The 18,918-nt window shown below is 55.7% G+C and overlaps 1 protein-coding gene across 2 annotated transcripts in view; it reads left to right on the forward strand.

The window, feature by feature from the left end:
- Positions 1-2,138: 2,138 nt before the first annotated feature.
- The window catches only part of B4GALT5 (beta-1,4-galactosyltransferase 5), a 34,031-nt gene continuing 17,251 nt past the window's right edge, over positions 2,139-18,918 (forward strand). The window contains exon 1 of one of the 2 annotated variants that reach the window (XM_068208101.1): positions 2,139-2,384. In XM_068208101.1, coding sequence (XP_068064202.1) covers positions 2,258-2,384 — 127 coding nt within the window. In that variant the 5' untranslated portion in view covers positions 2,139-2,257. Of the gene's footprint in view, positions 2,385-18,632; positions 18,653-18,918 lie in introns of those variants that run through there. The other variant, XM_068208102.1, reaches the window with a different exon arrangement.

The following is an 18,918-nucleotide window of genomic DNA, read 5'->3' on the forward strand; positions in this document are numbered from 1 at the left end:
GGAGGGGCAGGGAGGGACAAGAGGGGAAGAGACTAAGCAAAATAAACGGGTCAAAGTGAAGTGGGTTGACTGGAGGCCTGGGGAGAGAGGGAGATGGGAGGTGAGTCAGAGCGGGGCAGGCATGTCCCAGTGTGGCTCCAAGGCTTCTCTGACTTCACTTGTCTGTGACAGTCCCCATTGTGGCAGCCCAGGCCTGGGAGCGAGTTTCTGGGTGGCTCCTCCAGCAATGTCATTGCTAATTAAATATGTTCTAAAGGTTAGATTATTGGTTGCGACGATGTCTCACCTTTGACCATGTCTGCATCAAACAAATCATAAACCAACCAAGAAATCTTCTTGCATTTCCTTGCCCAAGGCATCCTTTTGGGAGTTGGCTAAACGCTATTTTGTGAACAGCAAACCCAGCCACCACTTGGCCATGCAGTTCTGCTGCAGTACTGTGGGCTATCAGAAATTAATAGGGCTCGGGATCTAATTTATTTCTATGAAGGGAGTGATAGAGTGGCAATCCTGGAAAACAAGAACAAGTACCAGTTTCCTCATTCCTGAAGTTAATACAGCTCATGCAGCCTCTCCAGGGAAATTCCTGTTTTCCTCCTCAGCATCCTTCCATAACTTGGCACATGAAGGAAATGAACACCTTACCTTTTAATGAGAGATTTCTACTTTTCTGGTAAACTCCCCTCTTTTTAAACTTTATTTTTATTTCCTCGCTCCACTGAGACTCTGTATCTAAGAGAAGCTTGCTTGTGTCCCATTTTTTGAACGTGGGAACAGTTTTCTTTATTTGCCCTTACTGCATCCAGGCTGGAAGGTGGGCTAGTCCTTCCAGGGGTTGCTGTGACACACAGCCATACCTGGAGAATCCTTTATCCCGGCACCTGGCACCGGGCTGACACGGGGCTGGTGCAGGAGCAGGGCTGCCCAGCCCACTGCCCCGCAGTCACCGTGTTGCGGGGTCAGAGTTTGGGTTGAGCAATGCCTCGCTCCTTGCCTGGGAGAGACTCGTCCCGGGGACACGTGTCTGGAGGGACACACAGGGCATGTCCTGGCAGATGGCCCATCCCCATCTCCTACCTCACAGCCCATCATTCCTGGGACTGCTGCTGCCTTTGCTGCCCACCCAGTGGCAGCTGGCCATGTCTGGCCCACAGCCTTGCTTCCTGCCTGGAGCCTCGGCTTGATTTTCTCAGCACTATCTGTTGGTGAAATAAGAATTGTCTGTCCTTCCAGCCTCCCCGGAGCAAAGTCTCCAATCATAAACGAGGCAAAAACCAGTCTTCTCTGGGCTGGGCTGGGCCCCATCTGCTCTGCAGCTACTTCCGGCTCCCTCCGTAAGGACGGTGTTTCTGGTCTCTCATATTTTCATTTTCAGGCATCTCCATATCTGCTTCCAACTCTTCCTACACACATCAGGGGAGCTGCCCATAAATGTGTGCAAAACTACTTAACTACTCTGTAGCCGACTGGGCTGCTGGTTGCTGGTCGTGCTGATTATTGCACTGACCGGGACGACTTCACCCCTCTTCCCTTCCACACATCGGTGTCCATCACCTTCCCTCTGGCTGCGTCTTCCCGCACAATGCCCGGGGGCGCCCAGCACTGGCTCGAACAGACCCTGCTGCTCGGTGGGCCGGGGCAGGGGGTGAGCCCTTGTCCTCCTGGTGCTGTGTGTCCCAGGTGCATGGCTGGGAGTCCCCGGACCATGGCTGGGTGCCCCGAGCCATTGATGAATGTCCCAGGGCCATGGCTGGGTCATAGATGGCTTCGCTGGGGCCACGGCCGGCTGCCCTCGGCCACTTCTGAGTGTCTTGGGGCCGTTGTTGGGTGTCCCTCGACCGCTGCTGGGTCCTGGGCCATTGCAATCTGTCTCAGGGCCATTGTCTGGGGCCCAGAGCCGTTGCCGAACGTCCTGGGGCGAATGCTGGCTATCCCAGGAGCATCAGTGGCACCCCAGGACCACGGGCGGCTGTCCTGGGGCCACTGCCCGGTACGCCGGGACCACCGGCGGTGCGCGGGGCGGCGCCGGCCGAGGAGCCGTCGGTGCGGCGGGGGCTCGCAGCCGGGCCCGCGGCCGGGCCCGCCCCGCTCGGCCGCCGCGCCCCGCCCCGGCCCGCCCCGCCGCGGCACATTCATGCGGCGGCGCTGGGCGCGGGCGGCGGCTCGGAGCGGCCCCGGCGCGGCGCCTCCCGCCGGGCCTCGGCGCATGTGAGCGGCGGCGGAGCGGCAGCAGGGCGGCGGCGGCGCCGCATCGGCCATGCGGTGGCCCCGCGGCCCCCGCGGCGCCTGGCGGCTGCTGCCCCGGCGCTCGCTGCTGGCCGCGCTCTTCCTCTTCTCGCTCTCCTCCTCCTTCCTCTACTTCGTGTATGTGGCGCCGGGCATCGGTAAGCGGCGGGCCGGGGCCCGGGGTGGGGGGGCACGGGCAGGGGCACGGACGCACCGACTGCCGCTGGAAACGCTGAGTAATCCGCGCCCGGCCGGCCCGGGGGCCGCGGCATCCCCGGCGGCCGCGGCATCCCCGGCGAGGGGCGGCCCGAGCCCGGCGCCCGCGGCTGCGGCTCCGCGGTGCCCGGGGCTGGGCAGCGCGTCCTCATCTCCCGCCGCGGCCGGGGGAGGAGGCGCTGCCCCCGGCGTGCCCGGCGCCCCTCGGGGCGGCTGCCCGGGCTGCGGGTCCCCGGGGCGGCGGGAGGCGCCGGCCGCGCTCCCCGCGCCGGCGGGGCCGAGCGGCGCCTGTGCCAGCGCCGAACGGGGGGCAGCGAGCCCGCTCCTGCCTGCTGCCCGCCCCGGAGTTTGTTTTGAAGTAGTGGAGTGTTGTCCAAGTGCTTGTGATCTGAACGTGCTCCCTGGAGGGAATCCTACTCTGATTGTCAAGTGGGAAGATGAGAAGTGTGTATTTTAGAAAGAGAGTGCACTCGTTCCTATGTTCCGTGTCATAGCTTCATGGGGAACTGGAGAAGCCGTGTGTGAATATGGCCAGCACCCGGTGCTGGTGGGGCTGTCTGTCCATCTCCTCTGAGATACGGGAAGACTTGTGCCCGGAAAGCATCTGTTCACTTCATACGGTGTATCTCCTTTCTGCGAGGAGCCAGGGCTCATGGTTTGGCCTTCAACCAAACTTTGGCAACAATTTATTTCTATAGAAACAGCCCTTTCCAAAGAAATAGGGAATTTCTCCTTGAAATGTCATTGGTATTGCTCATGCCATTCCTATCTTGGACATCCCAAGGAGATCTCTGTGCACTTTCAAGGTGACTTCTGTGGGTTTTTATTTACAAATGATGTCCCGTGGCTGCCTCTGGGCTTTGGGAGCCTTTCCCAGGGCTGAGTAGGGGTTGGCTGGTGTATGAGGCTCTGCTCATGTCCTGGGCACATCCCAAGTGAGGTTGTGTGTGCTGAGCCTCGCCGTGGTGGCCCAGGGCTCTGCTGTCCTGGTGAGCAGGCCCCCAAGCTCCTGGCCACCGTCCCACAGGCTGGCCGGGGCTGCCGAGGCACAGTCTCGCCTCCGTTGGAGGAGGATTCACACGGGTGGGTACGGGAGGCACAGCCACCACCTGCTCCCCCCGTGAGCACAGCCTGCCTCGTCCTGTTCATGTGCTGCTGTGGGCCAGTGGTCTTTGTCCAGTGCGTCCTGCAGCCCTTCGTGGGGCAGGCTGTGGATGAGCTTCCCAGCCCCAGGTGGAATCACACTTTAAGAAGGAAATTTCTCTTGTAAGGATGACTTTTTTCCTTTTTTAGAGGATTCTGATTAATTTCATATTGCTTCTGCATGGTCACCAGTGTTAGAGGTGGTGTAGAGTAGTTCTGTGCCAAGAGGATTTTCTCTGTGTGGACCTCAGATAGGGTGGTCACGTCCTACCCAATGTTCTTGCTATCTGTGATGCCCAAAGAGGAGGCAGGGAAGTGTTAGTGGTCCCTGTCCCTACCCACCCATGGATGTCAGTGATGTTCTGAGTCATCTTCTCATCAGGTGACAGAAGATCTGCTTCTTTTTTTCTTTTTTTTTCTTTTTTTTTTCTCTTCCCCTTTCAGCCAAACATGTTTCCTCATGAAAACCTAGCCCAGTATTCCTGGGACGGCTGGGCTAATCCTCTCAGCACTTGGAGGGAGTTCATTTTCAGGCTGCAGGGGTGAGTAGAAGCTTGGGAGAAGAGCGAGTGAGATAGGACATGAGCAGGGCTGGGGATTTGAATAAATCAACCACATGCAGGTGATGGAGAGATGCTGTCAGCAGAGCTGTGGGGCATTTATCCTGCCTGCTGCTGCCTCAGTGAATGGAGTGGGGCTGGGCTGCTCATCTGTGGCCACTGAAGGGCCTGGGGAAACCTCTGTCCTGAGACTATCCCTTGTAGAGCATGCTGGGGAAGTGGCTGAAGAAGGACTTGCAGGTCATTGGCTCAACTACAGACAGGGAAGTTATTAATCTAGTGATTAATCCATTCCTTGATTGTACCTCAGTTGAAAAGAAAAAAATCCCGATAAATGGGACCTGAAGCTGCAAGTGAGGTTGAACCAGCTGGAGCCTGGAAGGGCTTTTGTCTGCCTGGTGCCACAGGCTGCTGGGAAGGGTCTGCTGCAGCCAGCTCTGCTCATGGGGTCAGCAGCTGGTGGTGGCAGGGCTGGAGCCAGCCTGCCCTGCCTGGGCAGTGTCAGCCCCTCCGGGCTGGGAATGGCCCTGTGGCAGGATGGCATCCCCGTGGCAGGGTGTGCTGTCACCATGGGTGGGAGCCTGTCCCCAAGCCCCACGCTTGTGGGGGAAAATTTCACCGGCACTGCCGAGGCGTGTTGTGTTCAAGCAGTTGTGCGCCAGTGCCAGGGGAAAACTGGGACAGTTGCACTTCTGGGTGCTGTCTCAGCATTGGTGTGGAGCTGGCATGCTTGTCAGCTGGAAAAGCTGGATAACTGCTCCTGGTGCCCTTTGGAGTTGGGGAAGGGGACTCCAGCCTGGGTTCTGAGTTGCCTGCCCAGTGCTGGCCTGCTACCTGATTGACCATGGTGTTTGGCTCCTCACAGCCCAGGTAACCCAGACGGAAGTGCAGGAAGAAATTTATGTTTACTGTCAGCAAATAACCGCGCTTGGCTCCTGCAGGAAGTCCAGGGCTTTTGGGCCTTACATTTGTGTTGTGCCTGGACTTAGTGATGCCCAAGGTAGCTCCTCGTTTCTGTTCTTCACCAAGGTGTCCTCCTACGGAACTGAAGTGTTCTTGTGGCCTCAAGTTTGTGCAGAGCGATCCGATGTAAGCAGCCAGTGCCTCCTTCCTAGCTCTCGCATCCAATTCCCGTCTGTCCTCCCCACACACCACCCTGACAGCTCCATCCCTGGGCTCCCACCTTGGAGGGTGAAGTGCCGGGGAGCCAGCCGATGGCACAGGCACAGCAGGCTCTCCTTGACCTCCAGCTGCTCCCGGCGCTCGCTGGCTCCGGTGCTTGTGTGGGTCTGTCTCATCGTGGCCATTGTGTGCAGGATGAGGTGGCCAATTGTTCTGCAGCCACGGGCACGGCGGCGGTGGCTGGAGGCTCCAGGAGCTGCCCTCATGTCCCCACGGCCCCGCTGCCAGAGGGGCCCTGCAGGCAGCAGGTACGAGGGATGCTCATGCGGTGGGGACGTAGCTTGTGCTCGCTGTGTGCTCAGAGGTCGTGGGACCAGCAGGGCACAGGGCTGCAGGGCAGGCTGGGCTTTCACTGCAAGAAGCTACGCTGGCCTCATCTTGGAAAAAACAGAGTTTGGCACTGGGCAAACACTTTTGTCCTATTATGGAGGTCAGGGGCCACCTCGACAGGTTATTTTGCAGGGCTTGTTCTTGGCACTGAGGCTCTTGCCCTCCTGGGACAGCTGCCCTCTGCCTGTTGCCTTCCCCAGAGGGGATGTGGAGAAATGGGCTTCCCAGAGTCACTCTGTGCATGCCCAGACCCCAGTGTTGAAGCAAGGATTATGTGAGCACAAAGAGTGTGCTGACTTGGAGGTGGAACACCTCGAGAAGCTGTTTCTGTTTCATCCTATCCTCTGCTTCTGAATTCATCCCTGGGATGAATTCTGCATGTCCTGTTTTCACATGGTGGTGGCTCATACAGCTTTCCTACAAGTGTCTGGTTTTATTCTCCTTGAACAGGGCCTAGGAATTTAAGGGAATTTCCTCCTGCAGCTGAAAGCAATAATACTTTTTCAAGCTGCAAGTTATTTCCTCTTGATACCTCTAACTGCAACAGTGGGAACTTCTCTGACCTTGGACTTGGTCCTGGTGTAGAGGGTGGCTGCTGCATGGCTGGGAGGGCTGGCAGGGCCTTCCCTGGTGCTCAGGTAGCAGCCCTTGGCTTTTCCTTGGTTGTCTCGATAGATGTTGGAGCCTCTTTATTTAATTTTATTTCTTAACATTTTGATTTCCTCAGGAGTCATACTTGGTTGGATCTGATGCAGGAAAATAACGTAGAGAATTTAAATTATTGGATGAAAGATTGTTACCTTTGAGAGAGAGAGCTGTAATTCAGTCTGGCTTTACTTCCTCCAAACTTATCAGGAATTGCTCCCAACTGGTCATACAGGGCATGAGGTAGCACCACTAGCCCTGAATTACATTCATGGTGCCAGAACTTGATTTTGATAGGCAGGAGTGCTTTGAAACACTGTTCTGTCAGGCTGTGTGTGGGTGACCCACAGAGCAGTGCCGTGGGGACCAACAGCTGCCTCGGAACAGCTCGTTTGTCACTTTTGGAACAATATTATATCACCAAAGATGGCTGATCCAGCTTGGTCATTTAAGGCATCAGCCTGGCAGATCTTAGCACAGAGGAGTTCTGGGGGCAGAAATGGCAAAAGATTTTACTACTGCCAGCTTGTCCCAGCCAGACAGACTGTGGCTGAGCTGCCCGGTGGTGAGGGACAGAGGAAGAGTGGTGGCCAAGGCAGGGGGGTGGCACTGTGGACATGCAGCTGCTGAGCTGGTGAGTCCCAGCAGGGCAGTTGGTTGGAGAGGGTTGCTGCTGCTTTGCCTTCTGAGCACTGCTGTGGGAATGTGGGCAGAAGGAGCCTGGGCAGAGTCAGCTGGCAAGGGCAGGGCAGAAGGGGGTGCCAGGGCAGAGTCTTGAGCGAGGGGGGGCTGTGAGCCCAGGACACCAGTGAGCCACGATGGCCTCGGCTCGGCCAGGCAGGGGCTGGGTGAAGGTGTCCTTCTGGGTTTGCTGGCAGCGTGCTGGGTGCCTGGATGCTGTCTGAGCAGGGACAGAAGTTGAAGGTGCAGCTTGGAATAATGAAATGAGGTTTGTGCTGTCATAGCCCTGCCTTTCATCTCCAGGTCTCCCCCGGGCAGCATGAGGAGTGTGGTATCTTACTGTGGAACACGGCAGCACTGCCCTCTTTCACCCTCCTCTGCCCCAAAGATCTGCCAAGCAGCATTTCACAGCCTAGGGAGGGAACAGCCTGGTTCCACAGCATATCCCGCAGAGGATATTGCAGCCATTGGACCTGACAGTGATTGGGGGTAGTAAGAAATCCTCAAGTGCTCCTTGATACAAGAATTTGAGCTTGGGATCTCCTGTGCTCTGAGCAGAAGGAGACTGGTGGCAGCTGTGGGAAATCGTCCCTTTGGCAGCGCCACGTTCTTCCAGCAAAGAGGCTCCTACAAGGCAGGGCTGGGATGGGGAACAGCCCTGTTCCACCCAGCTGCTCCTGTGCCTGCGCATCCAAGGTGCTGGTGGTGCAGTGTTGGTTGGAGACCACCTCTCGCTCAAGCCTAGCAGATTACAAGTTTTCTTTGAGGGCAGATGAATTACTGGGTTTCCTTTGCCTGTAAGCACCTGTGCTGTTTGTCAGGCACATCTGGTTTGGGTTATTTAGCTGGTGGCTCTCTGGGTGCTGCAACTGCAGAGTATGTGAAGAGTTCATGTTTCATCCATGTATCTCTGGAAGCCTGGCTTGTGGGAGTTGATTGGCAGACACAAAAGCTTCCAGGTACTGGTTCATTCCAGCAAACGGAGTGCTTCAAAACCTCAGTAATCTGTAGCAGAGCAGACCTTAAAGCAAACCCACCCATGCTGTCAGCCCAGGAGACATGGTCTTCATGGGTTTGGTAGGCCATGGAAGGCCAGGGCTTCAGCAGGCACTCAGCTGCTTCAGGTGGTGCTGGCTCTGGTGGAGATATGGGCTCTGACACTGCTGCTTTATTTCCTGAGCTGAACCTCTGCCTCTCTTCCAGGTGGACTCATTAATTGCATTAATTCAGGCAGCATCTGCTCTGCAGGGTACGATGAACCCCCCTGGGGACCAAGGCACGGAACGGAGATGAGCGGTGTGGGGAGCTGTGTGTTTGCATTTGATCCTATTTGAATGCTGTTAACAATTGGTGGATTTAAATATCCAAGCACGTGGAGTCTTTAAATACTTAATCTTAACTGAAATTTCTGGGGAACCTCACAAGGCTGGCAGCAGTGGGGGTGGCATGGCTGATGTGCTCTTGGCTCTGCAGAGCCCTGTGGCAGCACTGAGGGATGAGGGCTCTGGCAGAGGAGCTGATCTGCAGCTCTACAGAGCAAGAAAAGCCCTCCCTGAACAGCTTTATTTTTAAAACATCATTGTCACAATACAATGTGTGTATTTACTTTGACAAAACCTTTGCTGGGTTATTTTAGTAAAGTTTATTTCCATACAGGCTTTTTCTTCTCCATTGCATTCAGACTCTTCTGGCTGTGGTTTTGGCTGACAGCATTTTGAACACGGATGCTTTAGGGTGGTTAAAGTGTGTGTGAAGCTTTTCTAGCACCAGCTCTAAATACCGTGGGGATTAGTCCTGTTTGGAGAGGTAGAAAATGTATAGTGGACTGTGCTGTCGAAATGTAAGATAAGTCCAAATCAGAAATTTTTGAGAGATGTTGGTGGGTGTGGTTTTTTTTGGGGAATGTGAAATGGATAACATTAAAACCACCAAGGCTTTCAGCATTACCCTGGAGCTGCTCTTATTTTGAAAGGAAAGGTGGATTGGAAAGCTGAGGGTGATGTCAGTGCCCGGCAGGAGAAGAGCCCTTGGCCATGCTCATCTGCTGCTTGGAAGGGTCCCAGGGGTGACAGTGGATGGCACCTCGTCCCGGTGGGAAGTGTCCTTGTGGGACACTGCATATGGTGTGATGGGCAGGGCCACGGGTCCTTTTTCCATTGTAAAAGGAATTTCCTGGTGCTTACTGGCCTTGCTGAAGTGAAGGAGGGACCTAGGGCGAGGTGTGTCTGAGGGATCCACGGTGCCTTGTGGTGACTGTGGGTGTTTTTGATAAAGCCACAAGCTTCAGTGCCCCTTATTTGACACTTCGCTGTCTCAAGGCACATGGATGTGTCTGCAGGGGTGTGAGGAGCTGGTTTGAGCTCCTGCCTCCCTCCTGGCTGCCGGGGGGAAGGTGATGGGTCGGTGCTTGCTTGCTGGGGCTTTAGCTGGAAGCGTGTGGTGACGCTGTGTGTGACTTCCTAAAGGTAACTTTCCTAGGTTTTGGTTTGAGGTGCAAAGCCTACCGGTTCTGCTCTTTGTAAGCCTGCAGTTGTATGTGGCTGGCACAAACCTCTCTAGAGCCCTTGCCCTGAGCGGGGCTTTCATCCTGGGGCCCCTGTGGAGGTGCTGCTGGGGAGCTGGCCAGCCCCCCTTGCAGCACAGGGGGCCAAGCCGGGGTGTCCATGCCTGTGCCCCAGCTCTTGTGGCAGGGAAGGAGCTGCTTCCAGGGGATGTGAGTTCAAATGGGACCGTGGATTTTTCCTGTGGTTTGTGCCTCAGTCTCCCTTGCTCCATGGGGGCCTCTGCTGTTTTCCTGCTGTTTTCCTGCTGTTTTCCTGCTGTTTTCCTGCTGTTTTCCTGCTGTTTTCCTGCTGTTTTCCTGCTCCGATGAGCAGGCGTGTGCCCGTGTGATGGTTGGGCTGCGTGTGGGACAGTTCCTACGAAGCTGTTCCCACCCCGTGCCTTTCTTACATGAAAGGTAAAGGTTGGGAACTGTTTCTGTGTGGAGGATGCCACTGCAAACATGAGGGAAGAAAGGAAATACAGGCAAAACACCCACTGCACTGCTGTGGGTTGGGCTGTGGTGTAAGCAGTTCGACCAGTGCTTGTTTGTGCGTCTAGAGAATTTTATGGCAAAATAATTGATTGGTTTTATTGAATGCTATTGCCATACAAATTATCAAAGGAGGCTCACGGAGCTTGGTGCTGTGTTAGCCACCTCCCTTGCTTTGGAGAGACCGGGGACCGGGCTGGGCTGTGCTCGTGCCCTGCCAAGAGGCTCCTGAGGGGGCTCGGGGGGCTCCCTGCACTGGCAGCACAGGCTGGCGAGGGCGATGGGATGCCTGTGACACGGGCGCGCGCACTCCTGATTGATGGTGTCTCCCCACAGCAGCAGGCTGGGAGCAAGGATTTTGGGTGGGAAGTGGAGAAGATGGCTACGTGAATCCTAGTGTTTATGAATTGCCTCCAAGAAAACTGTACAAAGCAGCTGGAATAGGAGAGGAAAGCAAATGCTGCAGTGCACCAGGTAGTCAAGTGCAAACAGATATTTTTTCCCTCGCTACCTGGCAGGCAAAGGAAGGGACTTCAGTGCCTGCCTCCTGCCCTGTGCGTCAGCGGGGCTGGCAGAGGCTGTGCCTCGGAGCTGTGGGCGCTCCTGACACGGCTGCTCCGGCCGGGCAGGGCTGGGATGCACAGGGGGAAGCTGTGGGGAGCCAGCAGGCGATGCACAGAGCAGGTAAATAAACACAGGTAAAAATGCAGGTAAATAAAAATCAGCTGCTGGAAGAGCCGCGTGCCACAGCAGGAGAGCCCGGAGCTGCTGTCGCTGGAAACGAGTGCGGGCCGTGCCAGGGCTCACGGTGGCTGTGCACAGGGCTGCAGCAGCCTGAGTCGAGGGAGAACGCCGTGGATGTGGAGTTCCTGTCAGCAAACACGGGCTTCCCTTGGAGCTGGGGACCCTGGAGGGGCACAGGGTGGCCCCCGCTCCCGCAGGAATGTGAAATGCTTCCACACATGCAGCTCGCTCTTGTTCTGCAGTCATTTTTTTTTTCCCCTCAGTGTTTTTCCAACTCATGTCTTGCTGCCAGAGTCCATATTAATAATGCATGACTTTTTTTTTATGGTGCTTCCTTCCCGGCATCCCTTTCAGCTGCTGAGTCAGAGAAGATTGTTATAGCAGCAACCTCTGAAGCGGTGAAATGCCCCTGCAGTGCTCAACTGCTGTCATTTATCATCCCAGCTCCTTTGCGGGCAGCCTGTTCCCTTGCCCGGCTTGGGGGGAGGATCCCCATGCCAAAACCCTGATTCCTGTTACACCAGCTGGTGACTGGCGAGCTGAGCTCTGTCCTGGCTAGTGTTTGGTGAAAGCAGATATTGCCTCTGTTGGCTGCTTCTTTTTCTTGTTGTTGTTTGAAATCCTGTGAAGTTTTTTCCTGATCTGCCTGAAACTGTATTTTGGGATTGTGCCCAAGACTTTTTTTTTTCCTTTTTTTCCCCCTCCGTACTAATTTTAAAATATTTTTTCCCCCTCTGTGCACTCCTTTTGTGATCTATACCTGGGCTTTTTAGGGTAATTGGCATGACAGAAGCCGTATAATGTGTTAACGGGGTTAAATTAAATGAAAATCTTTCCAGTAGCTGTTGAAACATGCCTGGCTGCTGCAGGAGGCATTGGAGCTGCTACTGCAGCATTCAACAGAGATCTGCAGGGCTCCTGCCTGCAGGTTGTGGCCAGCTCCCAGTGGGTCACCTGCATGCAGAGCTGGTCCCCACCTGCTGGGTCCGAAACCTGGAGGGAAACAGGGAATTTGTCTTCTGAAGACTTAAGTAACACCTCCACTGTAGTCTCAGGATCAGATCTCTCCTGTCCCAGTATAACTTTGAGTGGGAGTGGTTGCTGGGGCACTCACTGGTGGGGCATGGGAACACACAGCCTCAGTGCCGGGAAGCAGCATCTTCATGGTCTTCCCCTGCTCAGTGCTCTGCCTTGGCAGGCTTTGAAGGACTCACCTGTAAATATTGTCCCAGAGCCATGCAGGAGAGGAATGGGGCTCACCTGGGGAGGGAGGGTTTCCTTTTGCCAGACTTCCCAAGCAGCCCCGTTCCCCGCGTCCTGCTCTTGGGGATGGTACAAGCAAGTGTGCACCCCCAGTGGTGTCTGCTCGGGGAGTGCAGAGGGGTCTGGGACCAGCAGGAAGTGGTGCTGCCTTTCCCTGCTTTCTCAGCTGGAGGAACTGGCCAGAGCAGCTGGAGGTGTGGGTGTGAGGCTGATGTCCTGGCTGCACACCTGCATCTCACCTGGGCCAGGCCCCTGTCTGGCAGGGGAGTAGTTGCCCGTGTGGCGTGTTTCCCCCTCAGCACCATCCTGTTCTGCTGAGGCTCTACAGTGCTGGGCTACTGATTCATTCCTCCTGAGGAAGGAAAAACCACTGTGGTGTGAAATTCCCCCAAAGCTGCAGCACATCCTCCTTCCATGCTGCAGCCTGGCTGCCTGCTCAGGGTCAGTGACTTCTCTTTTCCTGTTTTTTTTTAAGGGTTTTGCCGGGTGCCCAGTGCCCTGGGGCACCCTTCCTGTACCTGCTAGCTGGGAGGGGGCAAGCACCTCCCGTGGGTTTTTGCATGCTGCAGGGGAAGCTTTGCAGAAGGATCCCATGAACTGGAGTCCACAGGGGCCTGCTGGAGCAGCCTTGCTGTGGTCACCAGCTGCCCCAGTGCTGCTGCCTGCCCAGGACATGCCCCAAGGGACACCTTCACACTGCCACTGCCCCACTTGCCCCGCGGTGACACACAGTGCCACCCACAACTGGTGAGACGAGCAACTTCCTTCTCGGCTAACAAGATTTAGGTGGATTATGCTATGTATTTAATCAAGGGCTAAGCTGATTGCCTTATTTGGACTGGATCAAAGCCCTTGGAAATGCCAGCCTGGAGACCAGCTATTGAGTGGGAACATGCCTCAGCCGTGTGCCTGTGTGGCAAGCTCTGCTTTCGAAGAAGCCAGAGGTTCAGCAGGCAGGTTTGACAGCAGCAGTGACCAAACACAAAACCAGACTGGAGAAGTCTGAGGTTATGTGGAGGTAGGAGTGTGAGAATGTTGTTAGTCATTGACCATCATGGAGGATTTGGGGGAAAAGGCTTCCTTTTCCAGCTTTCAGTTTGAAGCCATGTTTCCAGATACATAAAGCTCCGTGCTGACAGCTAAGCAAGAGGCTCTGCTGTTGGGCAGTCAGGCTTCCACCTTCTAGAAAAGCAGCTGTGACTCTTGTGAGCGCTCGTGTGGCTCTGCATTGGAGACCAGACTCCCTGTTGCTCACACAGGGAGCCCCACATCTCCCTGCAGTGGCTCACAAGGGCCTCTTCTCCCCTTGTCCTGGCCCCCAGTGCAGCGTTGCCCTGGGACCTGTGGGGCTTTGGCAGCAGAGGAGCTGGTGCTGCTTGTGGAGGAGCCAAGCAGAGGGTGTTGCTTGCTGCTGCCAGCCCAGAGGCACTCGCTCCTTGCTGTGGCCTTGGCTGTGCAGAGGGAGCCCACGGTTCAGAACTGTCCCTATAGGCAGCAGGTATTAAAAGTTTAGAATTACTTTCCAGTTAAGAGCTCTTGTGCTTGTCAGGGTCTGCCTGGAGTGGCAGGGCAAGCGCATTGTGCAAGGTGTGTGGTGTCTTTCCTGTAGGGTTGGGGTTTTTGCCACGAGAGGTGTGTTGGTGCTCTGGGTGCCCTGTCTCCGTGCCTGTGAGCATGGTCTGCACCGCTTCACCTGCGGGCAGTGAGACGGTCCGGTTGAGCAAGATGCTGAAAATACACTGGTTATTCAAATCACCTTCTCTTTTTTCTTAAAAGGGGAAGTTTATTCTAGGAACCAAGCTCTGTCTTGCTGCCATTTGATGCAAGTATGGCAAGCATAGGTCACAGCTCTCCTGCTCTGTGAATGTGACTGTGGGCACTGCATGTAGAACTGAAAATACCCCAACCAAAAGGCTTGGCTGGAGGGGTATTGGGCAGCTTCTGCCTTGAGGTGAATCAGGCTGCTCTCAGGCAGCAGCAGGTGCTCTCCACAGCATCACTGCTCCTTCCTTTTGCATAAAGCTGCCCTGGGACTTTGCAGACATCTCTCCCCTCTGCCTCTCAGACCTCCTTGTTTTTGCCTCATTGCCTGCTTCAGCGGGAATAACCCTGAAGCAAGTGCGGGGACTTGCTCTGTCACGTCCTGCCTGTGCTGTGGGCCCCTTGTCCTGGCTGCCCCGTCTCTCCTGGGTGTGCCCTGAGCCCCGGTGTGGGGCTGGCAGAGCATCTTGGATGACAGCCAGGTGTAAAATGTTCCATGTGCAATTATTGCTAATCAAACCTGCAAATAAGGTGCTGCCTCAGTTCTCCTTCTGCCCAGAGCCATTATGCATCCTCCTGCCTGACTCCTACGTGGAGTTACAGGAAAGGATTGGTCAAGCATCCCTTTGTGTTCCGAGGGCCTGGGCAGGTTTGTCAGTTGCAATCGCCCCTCCAGCCTGACTTTCGGGTGTCTCGGGCTGTGCGGAATGGTCTGAGAGTTTCTAGGCTGCAGCAGCAGGGTCTCTGCTGGTACCTGGCCCTGCGAGGCAGCTCCAGGGCTGCTGGTTCTGTGCACCGGCTGGGAAGGGCCCGAGGGCAGGAGCAGATGGAGGGAGCCGTGGCAGGAAGGGGCCGGCGGCTGCCCGGCTTCAAGGTGCTCTAGGTTAACCCTGCTGTCGCCTAATCAGAAAAGAGAAAACGCCTGTCAACACGGCAATTGTCCGGTTGGCTGCTGCGCTGCAGAAAGCCGGGGGCAGAGTGGGGCTCACGGCGGGTGTTGACACTGACCCTTTTCCCCACACTGCGCTCCCCTTCCCACGTGGGGTGTCCACCGCTGGCTGGGGAGGGGTCACAAATCCCCAGACATCACGGGATGCTGCCAGAGAGCAACGCGGCATTTATAGGGCCACGTGGGGGAAGGGGCGAGTGGGGGAGGATGGCCTTTAGCTGTAATACTTGGGGAAGCAAACACAGCGTGCACAAACTGGGTAACTTGAGTGGATAAATGGGTGTAACCTAAAATCTCGTTATCCAGAGTGGTGGGAAGGGCTGGTGCCTTGGCAGGGAGGAGGAGGAAGGTGGGCTGCTGCATTGCTGTGGGCTCACGCCATGCCCAGTGGGTTGGAGGTGCTGATGTGGGCAGGGTCTGTGGATCCCAGCCTCAACCAGCTCCTTCCTGAGGCCCCTCGGGGCTGCCCTGGCCCGGAGAAGTCCGGCCCTCACTGCCTGCTCGGCTCTTCTGGCCGTTCACCTGGGAGCACTGGCCTCCCATTCCCGATGTGTTTAATTTTTCCCAGGTAGCCGTATGTCTGACTCCTGTTTGCAGAGCTCGATTTCTGGCTGCAGACAGGCTGGAATTGATTAGTTTATTATTTTCCCCCCTCTGTCCCGTTGCACATATCAGTGGGAGAGTGGTCAGAACCCTTGGCAAACACTCAAAGCTCTTATGGAAACTTAAGTTGCTGCTGTGTGCAAGGAGCTTAAAGGTGTTTCAGTGGGAGAGAGGGAAGGAGGAAAAGGGTGTTTGCTGTTCCCTCATGTGCCCCTGTGTGTGCTCATCCCTTCCCAAGCAATCGCAGAGCTGATGAGTGCTGGTGTCCCGGGGCAGGAGGAGGCAGCGATGGCTGCTCCTGCCCACAGAGGGACAGGCAGGATAATTTGTGCCCAGCGCCCCATCTCCGCAGCCTGATCACAGACAGCCTCTGCTGAACTTGCCTCAGGTTGTTCCTGTTTGTACAGACCCAACTGAGCCTGGTGGGGTGGGAGTCGGGGCCGTGAGCCTCCTGTCCCTCTCAGTCGGTGGTGGCCGGTGAGCCCTGGTTGCAGCTCGGGGCTGTGGAAGTGCTGATCCCTTGCTGAGCTGGCTGGCTCAATAGCCTTGTGGCTGCTTATCTGGGATTAATGTGTAACTTAATGGCAGTGCTTAGGCAAGCTCTGGTGTGGTGTTGTGGTGCAGGGCGGTGCGGATCTGCTCTCTGATTTCCCCTGCCCGTGATAAGGTTTAGGGTTTGCCTGTGCCTGGCGCCGGAGTGGCCTCACTGCTGGTCAAGGTTGGCCGTGTCTGGGCAGGAGGGAAGGGCAGTGCTGGGGGCAAGCCACGAGCCTGCCCCTGCACAGGGTCTGGGTGTGCCGGGCCCCGGGTGTGGTCCTGAAGGGCACAGATGGCACAGGCCTGGGGGGTGATGGAAGGAAGGGTTTTTCTTTTCCCCTGTTCCAGGCATCCCAAAGAGACTCATGCCATTGCTTTTCTGCTGATACATACGAAGGCATCACACAGGCTGGGATTCGATGGGCAATCTCTTAGGTGTTAAATAAGTTTGTAGATAGAGGGATGATTTTTTCCAGTGAAGTCATTCCCTACACTGATAATGGAATCCGTTGATTTATTTACAGCAGCTGTATTACCAGTTTGCGTGTCAGGCGGAAGAAAATCATATAAATAAAAATGTTGTGTATTCCAAGGTTATATAGCTCACAACAAAGCTAATAAATGTCTTGGGACATCAGAGTTCTTAAAAAATCCTGAAGGTAATGGTCTGTGTGTTGGAAGTTCAAAGTTGCACCCTCTCTCTGATAGCTTCTAATAAAACACAGCAGCTGGAGAGGCCATTCAGTGTTGCCTTTAATTATTGCAGACAAGAACAACTCTGTAATCTGACTGTGGAGGCCAAGCTGCTGTGGGTCTTAAATGGCACTGCATGGTGAGAGTACCCTTGGCAGGGAGCTCTGAGCTGCTGCCTTTGAAAATCTCGGACAACAATCATCCCACATGACTGAAGAATTCCAGCTTGGAGAATTTTTTAGGAGTTGAAAGGGCTGGCAAGCCAGGCAGATGCATACTGTGGAGGTGGGGCTGTGGCTGTGCTCCTTCCCTGGCTGCTGGCATGGCTGCTTTCCCAGGACCTGGCAATGTACAGAAAAGAAACCCCAGCAGGGACCATCTTGGGGTATTGCTGCTGAGGGATCTCTCCTTGGTCTCCATGGTGCAAATCGTGTTTGCTGCAAAGCAGCCTTTGTACGGTCAGGGCTGAGGCAGCTCGGATGCTGTATTCCCACATGGCATTGCAGCGATGGGCCTGTCTCTGGGCCTTTTAACCCCGGTGAGAGTGGAAACAGCAGGTTCAGGTCAGGCCAGAGGCCACAGCTCCTGGAGGTGGCCGTGTCCTGCTGAGCAGGGCAGTCCTGGATGTGCCCAGGGTGAGCCCGGGCGGGATGTCTCACTCTGCCCCTGCCGTGCCCTTCCCTGGTGGCTGCTGGGGTGTCCCCCCCTGCCCTGCGGAGGTCGGAGGCAGGGACAGCTCGGCACAGACCAGCCCTCCACGGGCTGAGAATCCCTGCCCAGGGCTCTGCCGTTCCTCCCCGTGCGGGTCCCCTGGGACGCACGCATCGTGGGCGAGCTCGGCTGGGAGCAGGGATTTCCCCGAGCTGGTTTTTTTTTCCAGACGATGTAAATAGGACATGCTGGACCGTGCTCTAGCCATAAATGGCAGCAGGAGATGTGCCGCGGGTCTCGCTGAACGGAGCGGGCAGCGCCCGATGTCCTGGATGCTGCAGCGCAGCTCCTGCCCCGTGTGCGGCTCCTCGGGGCCCCTGGCCCGTGTGCGGCTCCTCGGGGCCCCTGGCCCGTGTGCGGCTCCTCGGGGCCCCTGGCCCGAGTGCGGCTCCTCGGGGCCCCTGGCCCGAGTGCGGCTCCTCGGGGCCCCTGGCCCGTGTGACAGGCAAACCACTGACCTGGAACAGCCTCTCGGACCCCTTTGGAGCAGCTCCCTTGCAGCAGACATGAGGCTGTACATGTGATAACCCTTTTTGTTCAGCCACGCTGAACGTGTAAAACATGCTTGAAAAATCAGGTCTTTGGCTTTTTTGAGGGGAAATAGCCAAAGCAACAGAACCTGTTCTCTTTTTCTCCATCAAAGTCGGGGTGTTGAAACTCCAGACAGTGCAGTTTGCGGTTTGTGAACTGAGTCAATAGATCCATTACTCTTAAGTTGTTTTTTAACAGTTTCCGATGGGTGCTCTCCGATGGGTATAATCTCCTAATTTGGAAGACTAACAAATCAATGATTTCAAAATCTATTTAACTGGTGTTTGATGTATATGGAAATTTTAAATCCAAATCCCACCTGTCTCCTGTTCTCTGCTGTGCTCTGACTGTATTCTAGATTGCTTCCAGCTGGTGAAGGACAGCACTGGTGAAACTCCCTATTGTCTGCATTTCCTAGGCAGCACCACTCCACATGTCCCCATTTTCCTGCATGTCCTATTGCCTGTTTGAGCAGGATGCCCACGTTGGTGGTGGGGCCTGCCTGCAGTAGAGGATTTCCTTTGTCTCCTGCAGCTGTTCCAGATCCCATGGCCCAGGGGATGAGGAGTTGTCCCGAGCAGCCAGTCCTTCCCTGTCCTCCCACTTCAAGGACAGCGCTGGGGAGGATCTGCCTGTTTTTCCTCTCCCTTGCTTGCCCAAGCATTCACTTAATTCTTATTTATTATTTTTCTTAACGAAAGCTCTCCCTCTTTTTGTTCACCCTGATCCTACATGAGCACTGGGCTCAGGCACTGGGATTCCTGACGCCTTCAGAGGGTGTCCAGGAGGCAGGAATTCACACCCCTTTGTCTCCTAATGAACCGAAGGAACAGACGCTGAGCTGTAAGTGTTTGGAAGTGTAAATGTTTGCTGTGGTAGCAGCGGCCGCTGCTGCCAGCCCCGAGGTCGGGTCGGTGTCCGTGTCAGCGCCTGCTGCAGAGCCTGTGACTGCTCGTTTGTGTGCGGGGTGGTGGCTGCGCGGGTGTGCTCTGCCTGCACGGGAATGTGCTGCCAGCGGATGCTCTGCTCCTCCTGGGGATCCTTTGTGCCGACCCTGGTGAAGGGAGCGGGATGGGGAGAGCAGACTGGCTGGAGATGGGCATGGAGGA

Source organism: Anomalospiza imberbis, chromosome 17 (genome assembly GCF_031753505.1).
Source record: "Anomalospiza imberbis isolate Cuckoo-Finch-1a 21T00152 chromosome 17, ASM3175350v1, whole genome shotgun sequence".
In the NCBI taxonomy this organism is placed as follows: Eukaryota; Metazoa; Chordata; class Aves; order Passeriformes; family Viduidae; genus Anomalospiza; species Anomalospiza imberbis.